Source organism: Antedon bifida, chromosome 10 (genome assembly GCF_963402885.1).
Source record: "Antedon bifida chromosome 10, ecAntBifi1.1, whole genome shotgun sequence".
In the NCBI taxonomy this organism is placed as follows: domain Eukaryota; kingdom Metazoa; phylum Echinodermata; class Crinoidea; order Comatulida; family Antedonidae; genus Antedon; species Antedon bifida.
In genome coordinates this window covers 8,928,629-8,948,107 of record NC_136235.1, presented here as the reverse complement: position 1 = coordinate 8,948,107, position 19,479 = coordinate 8,928,629, and the positions used below count along the sequence as shown (strand labels likewise).

Below are 19,479 nucleotides of genomic sequence, written 5' to 3'. Positions count from 1 at the left end.
TTTCCCTAGCTGACACTTTATGTTGTGTATGGTATGTAATATATTTTGACTTCATCACCACACTTGACTGCTATGCCAACTGCATTTTTTATGCAAATAAAATGAATAAAATAAAATATATTATCATATTTTGTTGTTGTACTTGGTTAAAAGTTCTTTATAGCGTGCAATACTTTCCATGAAACTCATTGTAATAGAAAAAAAGTTACAAGTATCGCAAAATTTCACGCATATTACTTGTGCAATGGGGAATCGAGATCCGGGAAGTTCATAAATTATTATAGTAATTTGCACAAACACATGATAGGAAACATCTCATAAATCGATTTAAATACTTTAATTGGCTTGGATCATTTGAGGTATTGTTGAATCTCTGTTTATGATTGAATTAGAATTGGGCAAGTGAATAAAGATTGGTTGACTAAATGACATTAGGGACTTTTAGATTTTCATCTCGACTATGTCAACTGCTACCCTATTACGTCATTTTTATGATATGCTTATGCGCTAGGCACGTCGACTGGCAAATTTGAGCGCTTGTTCAGTGGCATGAGTACCAGTGGACGTATGACGTCATAATAATGTAAAAGTATACCCAAAACCATGGCCGATAAAGATTTTCAGTCAGTTATATTTTCAAACTGTGAATTATTGATTTGTATTGGTTATTTTAAATAAAGCTTTTAGTAATACAGGTTATGGTCTGGATCTTATCACTAGGAAGCTAGACTTCGTTCAGAAAATTAAGGACCTCGGCTAGGCCTAAGCCTGTGTACCACGATTACAAGGTCAGATCCCAAGGTAATTACGGAGGAACGAAGCTCACACTTGTGAAATGAGGTTTTAGTTGTAGATAAACATTTAAATTTCTTATTTTACTGATGAGTACAAGATGCTGGTTAGCGTTATTATATCTTCATGGGAAGATTAAGTTAATTAACTAACTAATTAATTGAACTATGGATGCAATATTGCATTTTTATCTAAAAATATGTTATGCTTCTCATCTTTTTTTTTATTAGTTATTCAGTTTTTATTTAAACAAGTTACAATTTATCATTATATGTTGCACATTCATTAATTAATAATGTTATTTCTGTTTCACATCTTTACATATTAATGTTTAAGAAACTAATTGGGCAGGATAGTGATAGTTGATTGGATCTGGACATTTTGATATTATCATACAGTAATAATGATCAATTGCACTACTAAAAATGAGGTGAAGTATTCCAAATTAAATCGGTCTGTGTTTATACCCCATTACTCCAGTGTGTTACATTTAGAATATTACCACCACAGTTCATGGCAACTCAAATGACCCTTGTAAAAAATTGTTATTAATTGATGTAAAAATTATAAATGAATACCGCATTCTCATGTCTTGGGTCGCTCTCGATAGGTTCGCAAGTGGTGAACAGCCACTAAAGTCCGGAATCTATCGAGAGTGACCCACGACAAGCCGCTCTCGTTCGGCTATCGATAGGGTCGGCTCACGAAAGCAACTGCAGGTGACATTTTGTTTGTACGTGATAGCCAATCAGATACTAGCTTTCTTTTGGGTCAAATAATTAAATGGACGTATGTCAATAAATAAAGAGACAAGAGAAACTAAACAGCATTATAAACCAAAAAAAATGACTGCAGTTAATATTGAAAATCCTTGTAAAAGAGCTTGTAGACCCAGTATGTACACATGCTTTGTGCCGGTGCAGTAATTGCCCTGTTTTCTTTCCCTGGCCATCGAGCCAGTTAGTTTGTGCGGATGAACATTTTGCGTAATATATCATAATATGCTGTCTACAGTTTGAGGACCCTTTTCGACCCCATCTTTCTGAAAACCCAATCGGCTCGTGCACGGCAAATCACTCATGATCGATTAGACATGTGAATTTTTCTGGTTAAATCTGGTGGAATGTGAATGATTGGCTGGTTTGCATGCTGGATATTCTCTTGATTTCACACATGTGTTTGTACTGTACATCTTGATTCTATATTTGGTTGTAGTACTGTATTTGCTATTTTTCTTGTGCATTCAAGTGTACAATCTGGATTACAATAATTTAGGATGAGTTGCTTAAGATTGTATCCTTAACCTTGAACTTTACATATAAGAAACTACTTGCAAAATTATTTTTATCTTGAAATCAATGCTTGCCTATACTGTAAATTGAAAATGTTTTCCTTTGTTAAGATGGGTCTTACTAAACACCACATGCGGCATGTTCTTCAGGACCAAGATCCATGGCTGACAACCTTGTGTTTCCTTATCCCAGCATTTGTTTGCAGAAATAGACAAAATCCGTATTTAATATAGCTTACATTTTTTTAAAGGACCCATTTCTATTGAGAGAATAATACTATTCTTTCAAAATAAGGTGTCAAAACCGTGTTATCTAAGAGGACAAAGAGCTTCAAAGCTACATTGCATATAATTATCATCAATTTGAGACTAAAACATGTTACCTAAATGGTGTCTATACTCTACCTGTATAGGTGGATTCTGCTTTTGACAAACTCATTGACGTGAATTTGAAACTAAAACAAGTTACCCAAACGGTGTTTATAATCTACCTGTATTGGCGGGTTCTGCTTTCGACAGAACTCATTGACTTGAATTTGAGTTGCCAAAGATGTCTCAGTTAGGATGACACATTGGTAATTGCTTAAGAACGCCAAATTAGAGGTCGCACTGACATTTTCGGTTGATACCTTTACATCAACATTCGGATTAAGTTCAGAGAGAGATGCTACACTAGCTTCTGCCCTGTTGAAAAAAAAACCATTGTAATTTGGGTTTAGTGAAGAACCATCGACTAAAAAAAATTATTTAAAAAAAATGTTATACAGTATTTTATTACATCTCTCAAATAATGGCAACTCTTCTGCTGAATAAATCTATGATGTTGTTAATAATTGAAATCAGTACCGCTAGTATTTGAACTCTTTCACTGCGCAACATTAATCCAACTTGTATGTGCGCAATATTTATGTGCGATAATAAATTGCAAAATAATACTAAATGAGATAATTTGTAATTATTTTTGTGGTGTGTGGTGGGCAAAAGTTTGGTCTACGGTTGGGAGTAAAATAAAGGCTAATTTGCATCATATTGACGTCATGTGACATCATTACAGCTATTTTCGAGTTCCTGTTTTTTGTCAATTCAATGATAAAAACTATTTTTCTATAAGAAATTCCTATGGAATATGGGTTTCTCTCTGGATTTGATGAAGATATGTATAATAAATAAAAATATTTTAAAAAATTGAATTATTTTTATCGTTTTACAAGTTGAAATCAAAACTTCAATACGATACTAACACATATAGAGGGCGTATGTTGTGCTAAAAAATAGTTTTAATGAATTGCATATTTCTTCAAGTTTATCGAAAAAATATAGAGGGACGTGCAATATATTATGGCAAAACTTTTTAAGTTTTTTATGTTTAAAAATTATTTAATATAATACATCACAATAATTTGTAAATCTTTATTGGAACATCCAACCAGTCAAAACCAGTTTGTTGTTGACTAACAGTCATTGGAGTCTATTGCAAGTTGAATTTTAACCACAAGAAAAAAAAATTTCACAGTCATACACAACACTAATTATTTGAAAATAATATTTTAATATAATAACAATTTATTACTTTGTTTGACTAAATGTTTGTTTCCTTTTTGTTTGCTGAATAATATGGTGTATTTGCTTGATCTAATAATTTTGCACTATATCATGCATAAAACAGGCATTTCCAGTTGCTTCTGGGCTATTGTTAATTAATGATGATTTATGTTTGCAGACATTTTGTATAAAACTATAATTGAAAAAACTGTAATTGAAACAAACAAAAAATATTTACACAGAAACTTTAGTGTCCATTACATTAAATGTGACCGTTTATTTTGTCTTTTATATATGCACAATATTTTGTGTAAATTGTTTCATCAAATGCAACAAATAGCCAAAAGGAGGATGAAAAATGAGGACAACCTGTCAGTTGACCATTTGAACCAATTACACAAAAAAGGTTTACAATTAATAATTGTTATTAACAATCGATGTCAAATGATACACGATATTCCTAATGGTAACCCAAAATTACTGACATTATTTCACCTCTAATTTTTATTTTATACCAAAAAATGGAGTTGATTGAATATGAAGATATATTAGTCCCCCAAAAACATGAAAAATGAAGATTAATAAAATCATACTTTAAATAGGCCATTTTTCTGTAAAAAAAAAAAAATTATTTCACTGATAAAAAGACAAAAGAAACCAAAAACCGTTGTCTGACAGACAATTTAAGTATTTTTTGCTTTAGATTACATTTTTGCAGGTATATATTTTTGTTTAGATCCAGTTTTTGGTCAAAGTGAATAACTATATATCTGAAATTAAAATTATTGAATTGAAAAATTATTGAAAAAAAATCTTTTTGTTAAATATTTTGTAAGGGGACAATATCTTTAAATAAACAGATGTCGAATCAATAACCTTTGGCATTCCTGATCTGGATAACCGATCCTGATCATGCTATCCAGATCAGACATTCTCATGCAGACTGATCGGTGTAAGCCAGACTTACATGTAGAAACAAATAATTTCCTATTTCATAATATTTGTATTGTAGTTAAGGTCCCAAAAATGATCTTTAAATATGAATGACCTGTATATGAAAACTAGTACATGCAGCACTGAAGTTGTTATTCTCTGAAATGCGCCATATTGGTCTTGTGCTGCAACAGAATAATCCATAAATTTCAATCAATTTGAGTATTTTATCTAGCACATTGCAAGCAGGCATTATGTCATCTATAATGTAGATGAGTTAACATTATTTATTATACATATAATATATTATTCATGTTATATAATTTAATGTTATTCCTTTCCCTTGTTGTGGCCCAAAATGTTGGGTATTTCCATAATTTCAGGAAATTTTATATAAACATCAATATTTTTAACCAGCACAGCGCAAAATTCTTGTGTTTAATATCTGAACATAATGTGAATTCAAATAGGTTTCACCATCCCCTGCGGCATTAATGTTATATTTGCCAATAGAAAATATAACTATATATTCAAAGATCTCATTGAGATGGTGATGTATGTAATTTGAAATGAAAGCCATTGCAGATATAAGACATACTCAAACACAATTTTAACATAATATTTAAAAATTGTACATATCTGGGAATGAATAGAGATTACACAAATTATGCACACATAAATATATAAATATATATAAATCCAAAGGCAAATTAGTGAAAATAAAGACAATGCTATGTGTATCAGTGGCTGGATCTCAATGGAGATACAAAATAAAATAAGCAACTAGATTTGAACGAGAACCATCTTTTAATGTAACATAAAGATAGGAAGTTTAGAAGATAATTATCTAAATAATTACATTAATGAAAATTTTAATCATTTTGGGCACAAAAAGTGAGTTGCGCTCTATTTTAAATATGAATTTTTTAATTCAATTGGCCATATGATGACGTCATGACATCCGGTAGACAACATTTTTATATGAATTCATATCTGCAATTCAACATCTTCCATAATATGTTTTAAAAATGTGGGTCATTTTTAAAGAGGTGCAAGTAGAGTTGAAAATAGAGCAGTCAATTTTTCAACGAATGAAATATTCTCTCCATTCATAGGCAGTGCTCCAACTTTAGACGCAGAGTAGAACAGTTATAGATGGCTCGTACAACAAGTTGATTTCCGAACAGTCAACAATGTTGTGTGGAAAAAATTCTCAAAATGTTATGTGAAATCTGAACGAGCATTAGAGTGCGTTAATTATCACCATTAGATATTACTTTTCGTTAGGTAGGGCTAATTCCAAATGCCATGTGATGCGTAATTGACCAAACAAATTGCAAGAACACATTCAGGTTTGTTATAAAAAAACAAATAATGAATGTTTATATTCTTGGAAAGGTACAAAATGGTACATTCATTATTTGTATAATATTAAATGTGCTCCTATTTAATAAAGTTCTTACAGAAAACATATTTGTATTTTCAGTTCTTTCAAAAGAGTAACAAGTATATTTCCAATGTTTTCAAATACCCATACACTTAAATTTATGACTTGAGATGATTCTTCGTATCATAGTGACTATTAATTAAAAGATAAATAATACCTAACTTTATTGGAAGCCAATTACATATGTGCTTTGGCCAAAGGATATATTGGCAATTATATGGGGAGCACAATAGGAAATAAGAAATATTCAAGAACCATCATACATAGTAAATAAACTAGTGACCATGCCAAAACCAATTGCAGAATCTTCTGGTTTAAACATACCCCTGGATCTGCTTCAATAATTTGCGAGCTAGAACTTGATAACTTTAACCGGTAATACTTGGCAACTGTTGTCAAAGTAGTCTGCATGGATTGACAATCTTGGCAAGATGCCAAATAAAACCATCTTCCGTTATTTCATAAAAAAACAACTTCCTCTTCAATATTTTATGGTACGATGATCATGTCAATCTTTATAATAAGGTGATTTAGTCATGATAAAGAAAACCAAAATAAAAAAATATTTTTCATTTTTAAATCCACCCTTTTGACTGACATCAAGGTTTAGTTCTTTAAGACAAGATATATATCGGACAAATAATATCAATGTACAGCCTAGAAAAAAATAATCGGAGGCTATGTAAACATGACAGATTAATTTGTATTATGTGCAAAAAAAAAGCGTTACAAAAAAGGAAGAACATGGAAGTAAGGTAATACGCCCTCATCTCTAACCAGGGTTCGAACTGCAGTTATCATCAGTTGAATCCCGGCCAGAAAATCATAATACTATAATAATACTTTGTGGAATAGAAAATGTATAAGGAGGTGTTAATTTAAAGAAAAAAAAAACAAACGTGACACAGATGGTTATCATCATATAAAAATTTTAAAATAAAATCATGATGGTACATGGTTTAAAAGGTAAATTTGTTTAAATAAAAATATCTATAAGCCCGTTTTTAGTAGGAAATCTAAAAGATTTCATGGGGTATCCAGGGTCTACATATTAACAATGTTAAATTTACTCATAACTAGAGAGTAGAAGTATTACTTTTGCTTTCACTAGTAGTGTACAAATCTAAAAGGTCTAAAAGCTGGCAATCAGAATAGATTTTAAATAGTATCTGAGATTATTTTTACTCTCACTTAAAACATGAAATTTATTCAGTTAGGATGGAAGGGATTTGCCACCCTTCACTGAATAGAATGTCTATATCCCCAGCTAGGTTTTTTTACAGTTTCTAAGTCATCAACCGATGCTTTGAAAATTACCATTTCCTGTCAACTTACGATTGTAATTCAACCAATGTGTTACATATTTCTTCAACACTACAAGCCAAGTTTAGCTCTTTAAAAAAAATGATAACATAGGTTAATCTGGAAAATGTTATGGCTTCTATATAAATTATGCTTAATTTTGACATAGGCGAGCACAATGGAAAAACTGATGCAAAGATCTCCGCGATGGATACCTACCTTATCTATCTCAGATGTACCGCGAAACGTAGATTTGTTACTATTTCGATATTGTTTCATATTTCTCTCTTAGGAAGATATTATAAAGGGTTTTAGAAAATGTCTTATTTTCATCGGTAAATTTTCAACCGTCGGGTTGATGTAATCACTTTGCAACTTCCGGGTTTTTGTTCCCCTTTATTCATTAGTCTATATTAGAATGGAAAAGTTATACTTGACAATAAAACCATATTTTGTTGCCATTTCTATGAGTGTGGGTACTGTTTAAACACATAATTTATATACAATAAACTACTGACAATTGCTTCTCAACGTTAATTGAATTAATTAATAATTAAAAAGAATATAAACGTCATGGTGATATATCGTTGCATGTACTGTATTATTTCAATCGACTATGACAGTGACAGTTTGACAAAGTATTAAATCGCAAATGTTTTACAGTGTTTAGTGGTATATTATTTATTTATTATTTATAAATCATGTAAATTGTTTTAACTCTTATGCTAGGCAATGTATACAAATTATTTAAATATATGTTAATATTCTGATTTTTACTATGCTATGTATTGTAAAGCGCTTTGAACAGTTTTATTGAAAAGGCGCTATATAAATGTATTATTATTAAACAAATATTTTGTTCCAGATATATATAATATATTTTAAAATGGTTCCTCTTTGCACCCATGCTCCTCTTCACCATCCCTCAACCATAATGTTATATACAAAACACAAATGTGGACTCATTTTGTGACAAGTTTAACAGTACCCACATTACTCACTCGACCTTTTTGTAACTCAAAGCTTGTTAATTTTTTATTGTTTTTTAGAAATATCTTGAAAATTTCAAATTGAAATAGTTCCACCCACAATATCCTCGACTGATTTGCATGAAACATGTATAAATGTAGTTTGTCATCATATGTAGTGATGGTGGCTACTGATTTAAACATTTATTCATGTAGGTTAAACCGGTTATTTGAAAATTGTCATGTTTCTTGTGCCACGAAATTGAGGTCAATTTATCCACATGATTATTATTCGGTTATTTATTCACAGCAGAAACGGGCCCAGAGAGTATGAATGGGTGATGAGTAGATTTAACAATTTTAGATGAAATTGATTGATATTGAGCTGTATAAGCGCCACTAACTCCTAAGGGAAGTGAGGGAGCACACTTGATTGATAATCAAATTCAATAACTGTGTTGCAAGATATTCTTAAACATTTGAGCACAAGTTAAATTCAAGGGAGATTGTGAAGCCGCAAACAATGTTATTACATTTTTACATTAATATTTTATCTATTTATTATGTACTTGTGTAACACCCATTTTGAAATATATATAATTATTCCGCTGAGTAATTTAAACGTCGAAATATTCAAAGGGTGGCAGCATTCATTCATGGTTTAGAAAATTTTATTTACATAGCCGATTGAATTATTAGCTTTTCCTAAAGCTTGAGCACTGGTTCCCACCTGGATGCAACATAACAGCATAGGCACAACGCAAGTGAGTGAGTCGCTTCATGATTGGTCAAATTACTTAATATTATTATACTTGTTATATGCTTGTCTTGCCCTTTCCATACATTTTTTCAGTCTAGTTTTAATCCCAAACTGCATTTTATATAAAAATAAATACTATTTCGGGAATTTTTTCCATCTTCGACAGTAAAAATGTGTTAAATAAGTTGATTTTAATAATTCAATTTTTCTATGATGCCCCCACTTTCGATCGATCATAATAAATGGAAAAACCATACATTTTCAATAACAATACCAGGTCTTCCCCAATTTGTATTAACAAATTCTGCCAAAAAAAGAAAAACAATTCAGCCAGACAATGTCAGGCTAGGCCTATACACCATGGCATACAGTGTTCTTAAAGTTGGGCATTGATTTTTAATTAACCATAGAATGTAGAACTAAGACAAGAAATAACCTGGTTTAATGTGTTTAAAGTAATATACTGTATATTAGAAAATCTAAAAAATTGCAGGGAAAGTGTCTTTAAGCATTGGGCCATTTTCAAGAGCTTGTGACATAAGTTGTAAACTTTACCAAAAAAATCGAATGTTAATTTAGCCCAAATATGTACATTAAAAACATCATCGAGTTGGAATGGATAGAATAGAATGGATTTCATGAGTTTAAACTTGGCTCTGTCTTGTTAAATAGACCAACCTTTCAACTCAAAAATTAAAAAAAGAAAATTATCCATTAACATTCAATAAATATTAAAATATTTGTATATTTTTGTACAATATGCCCTGTCATGTTAAAATGTATGTTAAAATCCATACTGGCCAATTTAAGAGCTTAAAAGTTAAACGTCCACTAAAAATTGAAAAAACTTTTAAAAAATGTTTACATCATAAATATTGTATTTTGAAACAATGGCAATTATTCGTAAGAATAAGCATTATTTATAAGAAGGGCAGGACACATTAACATTTGTAAAGAAACATGATACTAATGAATAGAGAAAAACACAACAGGAATTTGGAATCAGATTTGTCGAAATACATACAAAATATAATCAATAGCATTTGTCAGAATTAAAACAAAGGATGTACGCATGTTTTCCAACATATAGAATGTATTATGTTAATGTTCAACAGTTGTCAATGACTCTAATACATGCAATGCACATGATACTAATTATTTTTTATATATATAAAACATGAGGAATTATAAAATGAAGAAAATGGTTGCTACTAAAACTATTAATAAGTTTAACTTTTTATTTTAGGAAAAGAATTAATAATTAATTTTGTTAGGAAAAGAATTGCTAAATACTAAATATGTGATTATTGACTAGTACTATCTCTTGCCATATATTCAATAGCGTTTACGAACTCTTTTTATGCTCTTTTTTATATCAGTCGGATGTTCCTCTAAAGTGAAACCTATAAAGGCAAAGCGGTAACGGTAAGCAGAAAAAACATAGAATCTATTATGGATATCTTATGATTTATGATTTGCACAGAACACAATATCTGTATCTCTCACCTTTGTTGATTTTTGTTAATCTAGCTAATGAAAATTGGTTTTATTAAGGTGTTAGGTTGCTAAAATTTATACCAAAAGAGTTTGTGAATCCTTGACTATGATTGGCTATAAAGATAAAATATGCTCTCTGATTGGCTGACGGTTTTGTTTATGATGAAACAGCATGGCTTCCATCGTAGTTTTTCGAATGAACGTTATAAAATTTTGTGAATATTTTTTAAATTGAATCATTATTTCCTTTTTTTTATAAAAATAACATAGAATATAATCTTATATTACATAGCTTGTGTAAATATGTAAACGTGATTGCTTGAAACTGCATCACATGACTACCGCTGCAAGGATCGTAAATCGTATATATCCTTGAGTACAAACTTTTTTATGTGTACCGTGCGCTCGTATAGTATACAAAAAATTTTTTTCACTACAATTATATTTTTCCAGCCTTTTCTAGTTATTGAAAAAAAAGTAGACAATTTCCACTTGAAATGACATCATACGAACAAGTTGAATTAGACAATTTGTGCTCAATTTGATTAAAAATTTACCAAATATTGTCAAAATCATACCAATTTTTAATCTATTATAGCTCCTTGGGATCAACCATGATCCGAAATTTTTCCAACTTATATTAACGCAAGTAGATAAGCTGTAGATATGAATTCATGCAAAATTGTTACCTTTTGGATGTTGTGACATCCCGAATATAAAATATAGGATTTTTGCCTGATGCGGATAACTAGTTAAATATAGATTCGAATATATAAAAATCTAAAATATTATTAATTCCGACACTACGTCAATTTTGTGATGCCATGCCTCATATGATTTAAGTTAAATTAACTTTAGCAATTGTAAACGCACGTTTAGCCCAAATGATAGGGCAGGGTTCATGGAATGTACATTATCTGATGAGAAAAATTAATAAAATCTGTAGAGTAGCTCTCTTCTCAAAAAGAATTAGACCAATGTCGGTTTGACCAAGGTAAGCTAGGCACGAAATAGACTAATTATTGTATCTTTATTTTCAAATTATAAATTGTTACTCACTACATACATCACACATCATTTTATACATGTATTCCTAGATAAATTTGGACTAAAATAATAAATTGATCAAATAAAAGATAGCCTGTGTACATTTGAGCTCAATTTGTTCATCATAATATACATTATGAACACATTGAGCAAGTAATCATTAAAAAGAAATCTTTACAAATACACAGAGAAATCTTCAATATCTCAAGGGCAGGAGAATGTAGAAAGCGCGTATGATAATGAATATCCTCATCGTATGCACACCGAATTATAAATAAGAAAAAAAAATTACCTCCATTTCCTAACAATTCACAAGGTGGTTATTTAGTTTAATCTTTCAATAATGCATTTAATATTCCCTAGAAGGATAGATTACAAATGTATGATTGGTCTGGCAAGAAGCATTTAAATCCATGAAAATTAAAATACAGTAGAACCTCTCCTCTGGGACACCCCTGGGGACACTGCTGTGAAAGGAACAAAGGCAAAATAAATGTTTTAACACTACTGTACAGCCAACCAATATTTAGGAGAAACTGACCGTGTCCCTTTTAATGGCTGTAATATACAATTTGTTTTAAACTTGTAATTGAATTTTACCATCAAGGCATTTAAATTCAAATTATTGGGATATATTTAGTACCATAGCAACATTAAGAAAAAACACATTTCAACAGTGAGCAATCGACACAGTTTGTATAAATCGAAAGCTCTGTAAAAGTAATAAATACATTTTTTAACAGAATAGGGAAGAGATATAAATTCATGTTTTCTTATGTGAGGTGTTATTTAGGTAAATGACACAGTTTTTTTTTTTAAAAAGTAATACAAGTTCTAGGAATTGTACACGTACCCTGAGATTTGAAAGAAATTGCCAAGCTTTCATACCACTTAGTTTAGTCAGCCTGTATTGAAAAGATTTTTCAATATTTGCCATATTCATCCAGAATAAGATTGTTACACTAAAGTGCGCCTATCATCATTCTCCTATCTGCCTGTTAAACATTTCATTATCATGTCTGATAATATGTACAGTAGATATCCTTTTCTTATTACTATGATTTTATTATCGAGAAAAGAATATAAATTGGAAATCTGAAATCCATAAAAATATTTTTTTTTCATCTTCGTTATAGTGTAAAAATATTAGGAAATATGAAATCCATACAAAAAATATAAAAAGATCACATAAAAATCTTCTTTTGGTTGGGACTTTATATGCATCATGAACATAATGATTCCAGTCGTGATTTGAAACAAGGGTGCTGATATGCCTTGAATGTTAATACATTCTTATATAGTGCTTAAATGCTCAAAGCTTTTAAGTACTTTACATAATTATCCCAGTAATTTTTAATCAAACATGTATGGAAACATACTTCATGGAAACATACTTAATGTTGCAGCTAGTAATCAGCGCAGTTGTTGATTTGAGCTTCCCATGTACCCATTTGTACACCTTGGTGGAGAGAGGTAAACATACATAAAGGTGTATCAGGTGCCTACGGACATAGCAATGCGACGAGCATTGGAATCAAAATCATAATCTTGCGATCAGAATCCAAACACACCGCACCACACGCTGCCCCCAACCCACACACCCAAAGCGTAATGCATCACAACAAATCTTATAAGATACTGTCGATGCCTTAATCATAACTTTAATGTTTAATCAATAATAATCTCAATTTCGTATAACTCTGATGTACAAAATACAATGGAACTTTTCATTTTTTAGGATTACTTGTGAATTGGTATGTAAAATTCTGATTAAACCACTCTAGCATAATCATTTTAATTTCCAAACATAACATGGCTTTTTGGCCTAAATTAATGAATTAATTAATTAAACTAAAACAAAATGTTACTGCATTTAGTAATTAATCTAAATTAGAATTATACAGAATTTCTATTATTATAGATAACACCTCAATATCAAAAGAAAGTGTTTAATAATGAATACTATATACTACTATATACTATATAATGGATGAAATTGTTGTGTCAGTATACTGTACATTATTATTGCAAATCAATATGTCTGTCATGGTTGAAAGGGAATATAGAAGAACTACTTAAGGTATTAATATCACAAAATACTGTTAAACCATATTTAATTTTTTCACGCTGCTGCTCTAGCCAGCTACATCCCATGAGGACTACTCATTCAGAAGCTAAAACAAGCAGCAGTTATAGTATCTAAGGCCGACAGTTTTGCGACTTTGTAAACTCGACTATAATTTATAGATCCCAGCTGCTGGACCCACAAAACGTCTGGGAAAAGAGAGTCTATGAGGGCTCACAATTGAACGTTTTGGATTCTCGCCCTTTGATTGGTTGACGCGAATCAACAGACTGGGAAGAATTTCTCACTTGTATCGCTGTGAAGTCACGTTGTCTCTAGAGGGTATTCAGTTGCATGCCTACAGGCTGAGGTCACACACACACACAGCACATTAAAGTTCAAAATTGAAGAACTATCTTTGATTTGTATGTATTTTTGCGATTAAATGACATCTTTTTAATAATTAATCATAAACATATCTGAAGAAAGAACAATGATTAATTTTAAAATGTTGAGCAGCGTTTTTTGTAAGAAATATTTCTTGTTTAATAGTACATCTCAATTGCAACCATGAGTACACTGGTCTTTAGTGTAATGAAATAAAAACAAAATATGTTGCTATTACAGACTTTATAATTGTGAAAACATGCATCATTGTTGTTTTAAGGTTTATATTCAGAATTTAATTTATGTTTATTTATACAGGATATTCTAAAAATAGGTTATCACCAAATGAAATCTTTAAATACTTTTATGTAACTACTATAAATACAGTTTATTGCATGTATCATCTGATGGTGGTGTGATGACTTTACAATAACAATAACAAAAACACAACAAACACCTTTAACTTATTTCAGACATATTATAAAACAACATATTAAGTTGTAAACCATAAAAACAAAAACATTAATCTAAAAAAGTTTATTGCTTTTAAACCTGGAAAGTAAATAAAAAATGTACCGTACCGTGTAAAGGAAGGATTATTACATGTAATTTATTGTATGTCTAACTCTGTTTTATGCTGTATACATACAAAGATACAGCATTAAAATATTATTCATTTTATTGCCATTGATATCTTATAAAAAAAAATCTTCTGTATCTTGGAAAAGAAATGTCATAATTTATGTGAAGGAGATGGTTGGAAGGTCAGCCTCTTGATCATCTAGCTTCGGTAGTTGGTTTATAATAAGTTTAAAAGAACCACGCACTATATAATAATGACACTACTTTGACATTGGTGCTAATCTCATATAAAGTTAGTGTAAAAATTAATATTAATGATTTTAGCATTTTAAAAGTCACAATCAAAATGTGTATTTGAATCAAATATGAACATATATGGTCACAAATTTGGTAATATAAAATGCAATGATAATAGTGTTTAGTTATTTTTTTAATTGTTATTACCTTAGTGTATTTTATTTGAATTTTAGAGATTTTGAAAATACAAACCTGTTACGGCAATTCTTCACATCTGCTTCTTTAAGAAAGAATTGCGTTGCCAAATCTTTCCAATTCGCTGATTTAGTATCATGAGCAGTCAGACTCTATAAATAAGAAGAGACAAAAAGAGCGAAAGGTCGAATACATTATTCAATATCATGCATATTCTTCAGCATATGAATCCTATACTATGTACTTGAGCACAATATTCTAAATGAATATTATATGTATGCACTATGGATATATTCTAATGTTCTGAGGCCTAAATAAGGAACTTTGGAAATTCCAATACCTGCATACACAAATTGAATGTATTCATTCAATTTCTAACTAGAGTGACTTAATCAGTGAAAAAAAAAAAGTGGGAAATGAAATAATGATTTCATTTACAAAAAGAAAAAATGAACAGTTAAATTTAACCAAAAACCCTTGCTTTAAATTACAATTTTTTCGAGTAATAATTTTTTTTTGATCCAATTTTTGGTCATTATGGTATATATATATGTAATCATATCATGAATGTTTAATTTTTATGAGAGTAAAAATAGATTGGAAGTGTGAAACTGTTTGTTGTTACCCAGGGTAATACCCTGGACAAGCTGAGTGGCTGTACAAGCAGTTTTACACGTACTAGCACACTCTTACTTTTCGTATTGAGACACAAGAATAATGTCATAACCTGTTAATTTGAGTTCAGTAAGTAGGTTGTTAGTTTGTTGTCTGCTAAAAAAAAATAGTATGAGAACACAAGACAGTTTGTGAAAAATATTACTAACTAGCTGACTACAAACTAATGCATTAAATATTAAATAAAATGTTAATTCTTGACTATCTATTGCATTAGTAGCCACGTTCACATAAGATTTTATCTTGCTTTCGTATCGTGATATTGAATATCACGATAGCAGGAAGAGCGTTCACATAGAATTTAACATCGTGATATAAGTATGCTAATGAGGTGCACTGATGCGTTAAAGGTCAAACACACATGTTTTGAGCACACGTGGGAAGGGATTGTTGATTTGTTTTTGTAGTGTGGGCCTCTATGTAGTAGCAAGCCAACAGGCCTAATAACAAAAAATATTAACTAATAGGCGTTGTCCATGGTTCTCTTGCGGATGAGCCATGGCATCTTTGCCTCAAATATTTCGTGGCAAAAAGTAGGCCTAAGTAGCGAGAGTGAATTAATTTGAAAACAAACCTGGCCCATCTGTAATTTTACCTTACTCACGCTTACCTTTTTGAGGTTGTTACAATTTCGGCAGTAATAAAGAACGTTCAAAATCTATGATATTTATTAACTCCGTAATTTTGCAGAACTTTGGGTTTCAAAACACATGATTTTAACTATAAAAATCTAATTGTTTGAAAATGGAGTTGGTAAGTGATTTATTTACACAAATAAACATTCCACCGTACACTCTCTATTTGCACGACGGATTGAACGTGGACCATGCTATACGTATTTTTTATATTTCCCGTCACATGATACATTGGTCTATTAAATCACACCACAACTGTACTACATCGAATATTTTATTATTAAACATTACAGTACTTTAATTTTAATGTATTTACTCAAATTCATGACGGAAATATTTCATATGCATATATAGGTCTAGAATAGTTAGTAAGTAGGCCCTACCCCCACCGTTTACGTACAATACATTTTACTTTACTGGAATTAGCTTTGTTTAAAAAATCAGTTCCCCGTCAAGTCTATAAATTGAAGAATATGAAATCATCTACACATGCATCACAACGATATTTTATTACAAATCAATAGTTCACAAAATAAAGGCAAGTTGTGGCGTGCATGCAAATAGCAGAAGTGTCAGCCTTTTCGTAAGGTCGTGCATGCGTTTGTGGTGGATCGAGTGTGGATTGGACGGTCTAGGCTAGTTTTCGAAATAGTCCTGGCTGTTTCACATAAATTTTGGTTCATTCTCCCGATTTCGATTTTGGTATTTCATTCTTTAATCGTCTAACTAACTTGATGTATGATGTCCGAAACGATATAGTGGGTTAAACCTAAGCAATTTAAACTATCAAAGCAAAAACAACTTGTTGAAGCTGGCGGTCAAAAAAATCAAAACAACAACAATGGTGACTTCTTCCGGTGGGTGGCCAATGACGCAGTAAATAACCAAGTGCTGATTGGTTGAATTTCATCTCTGCATATAACGGTGTCTAATATATCATGATAACTTCATAAGATCATGATAATTAACAGGCTCTCCGAGAGCATGTTAGCCGGAATTAATGTCATAAACAAGATCACTTCTTCCTGCAGGTTCATATAGAAAATCATGATAAAGAAACTCACGATAATTTCTGAATGTGAACCTAGCTAGTGCATGTGTATGGTACAATAACAATTATAGCCTATTAATTCAAGGTCAGTAATTTCTTTTTTTCTGCCTGTTATGTTACTATGCAAAATAATAAATTAACTTAAGATAAGTATAACTTGATTATTCAATAACTAGGTTCACATTCACATGGAGAAGAGTGTTGGAGGCTTATATTCCAGGGAAGAGAAGAACAGGAAGACCAAGATGCTCTATGGAGCAAGCAAGTAGGATGTCAGAAGACAGGAGATGGTTTCAGAATACTGTTAGAGAAGCCACGCTCTGATCAGAGTTTGCTTTGACGATGACGACGAGGTTCACATTCAGAAATTATCGTGATGTTCTATATGAACCTGCAGGAAGCATGTTAATGATCTTATAAAGTTATGATATATTAGACACCGTTATATGCAGAGACGAAATTCAACCAATCAGTGCTTGCCTGCATCATCGGCCACCCACCATTGTTGTTTTGATTTTGTTGACTGCCAGGGTTCGGGTTATCCGCGCAAACGCAACATGCACCACATACGTTAATAATAATAATAATAGTTCATTCTTATATAGCGCATATAAGCAAGCTCTCAATGCGCTGAACATTATTACCCCAGTCATTTCCTGATCAAACACCTATGGAAAACATACTCCCATATATGCAGCTAGTAATCAGCGCAAAGTTGTGTCTTGATCTAACCGGGTACCCATTTATACACCTGGGTGGAGAGAGGCAAACGTAAGTAAAGTATCTTGCCTAAGGATACAAGCAATGCGGCGAGAGTTGGATTCGAACCTCGGTCTAACGATCAGTAGTCGAACGTCCAACACACAGCGCCACACGCCCTTACAATAAATACGTTAACTAAGAACGCCAACAATTATTATGAGATAGACAACATTATAGAATTAATATTTACAATTCAACAGCTTACATAATAAGTTTTAATCATGCGGGTCACTTTTTATTCTGAGGACCTATAACAGATTGAAATATACTGTATAGACGAAATTAAGTAGGTCACCTTATTCAATTTTTTTAATATGACGTAGCAAAAAAAACATTTTCTACGCTTTTTACGAGCTGTGCGCACAAGCATGTGCGCAAAACGCTAAAAGTTTAGAAAATTTGGATATGCTCAAAATGACCTGAAATGTACGCGAAATTGATTAGAAATTAATTTTGCGCATTTTGAAATTTCAAATACGCGTATTCACATTTTTTTCGTAGCACGCCATTTTTATCATGTCAAAAGTTGCTCCATATTATGAAATACACTTTCATAAAATTTTATTGAAAAATAATTTATGAGCAACCATAACATTTCATAAAATCTGATGTCATCATATAACAAAGTTTCCTGTATAGTTTAAGGTCAATCTTCTGACAAAGTTATACAATTATGTTGACAAGAATTAGAGATACACGTGCAACAAAATTCCGGGAAAGAAATAGGAATAGGATAGGGGAAAAAAAAAGATCCTGACAATAACAAGTGCGGATAACCAACTACATTTGAACTCGTCACTTTGACGAGTTCAGGCTATCCGCGCAAACGCAATTTGCACATACGTTAAAATAAGAACGCCAACAATTATTATGCCATCCTATGACATGAATTAAATATGCTTACAGTGTTGAATTGTACCTATTTTGTGTCATAAAGCATAACAGTATTTACGGAATACTTTTTTAAAATTATCAATTTTTAACTTGATGACGTCATCAAAATGTAAGATAAACCAAATTATTATTTTATCTCAATATTTATTTTAAAAATAATTTTGATATTGAAAATGTGTGTAGTTGGTCGCTTTCTTGTAGATGCTTTTATTTATTGGTCATTTTTTTTTTTTTCTGTGCTGACCAAGCACACCTGTTTGGTCTTTCCTTTCCTTTTATATTTGTTTTGTCTTCTTTGTATTGTATATGGCAGAAAATTGAATAAATAAATAAAAATAAAGATAGCAATTTTAAATAGATAATTTAAGATACCGGTAATTATCTAAATAATTACATGAAATGAAAATTTGAAGAATT

The 19,479-nt window shown here is 31.0% G+C and overlaps 1 protein-coding gene across 1 annotated transcript in view; it reads right to left on the bottom strand.

Annotated features, from left to right (window-relative positions):
• LOC144853796 (ubiquitin-like modifier-activating enzyme 6) overlaps positions 1–19,479 on the bottom strand; it is a 68,054-nt gene that overhangs the window by 43,708 nt on the left and 4,867 nt on the right. Inside the window, exons 5-6 of the mRNA XM_078711631.1 lie at positions 15,103–15,197; positions 2,575–2,767 (exon numbers count right to left, since the gene is read on the bottom strand). Of these exons, the coding sequence (XP_078567757.1) occupies positions 2,575–2,767; positions 15,103–15,197 (288 nt within the window). The remainder of the gene's footprint in view (positions 1–2,574; positions 2,768–15,102; positions 15,198–19,479) is intronic.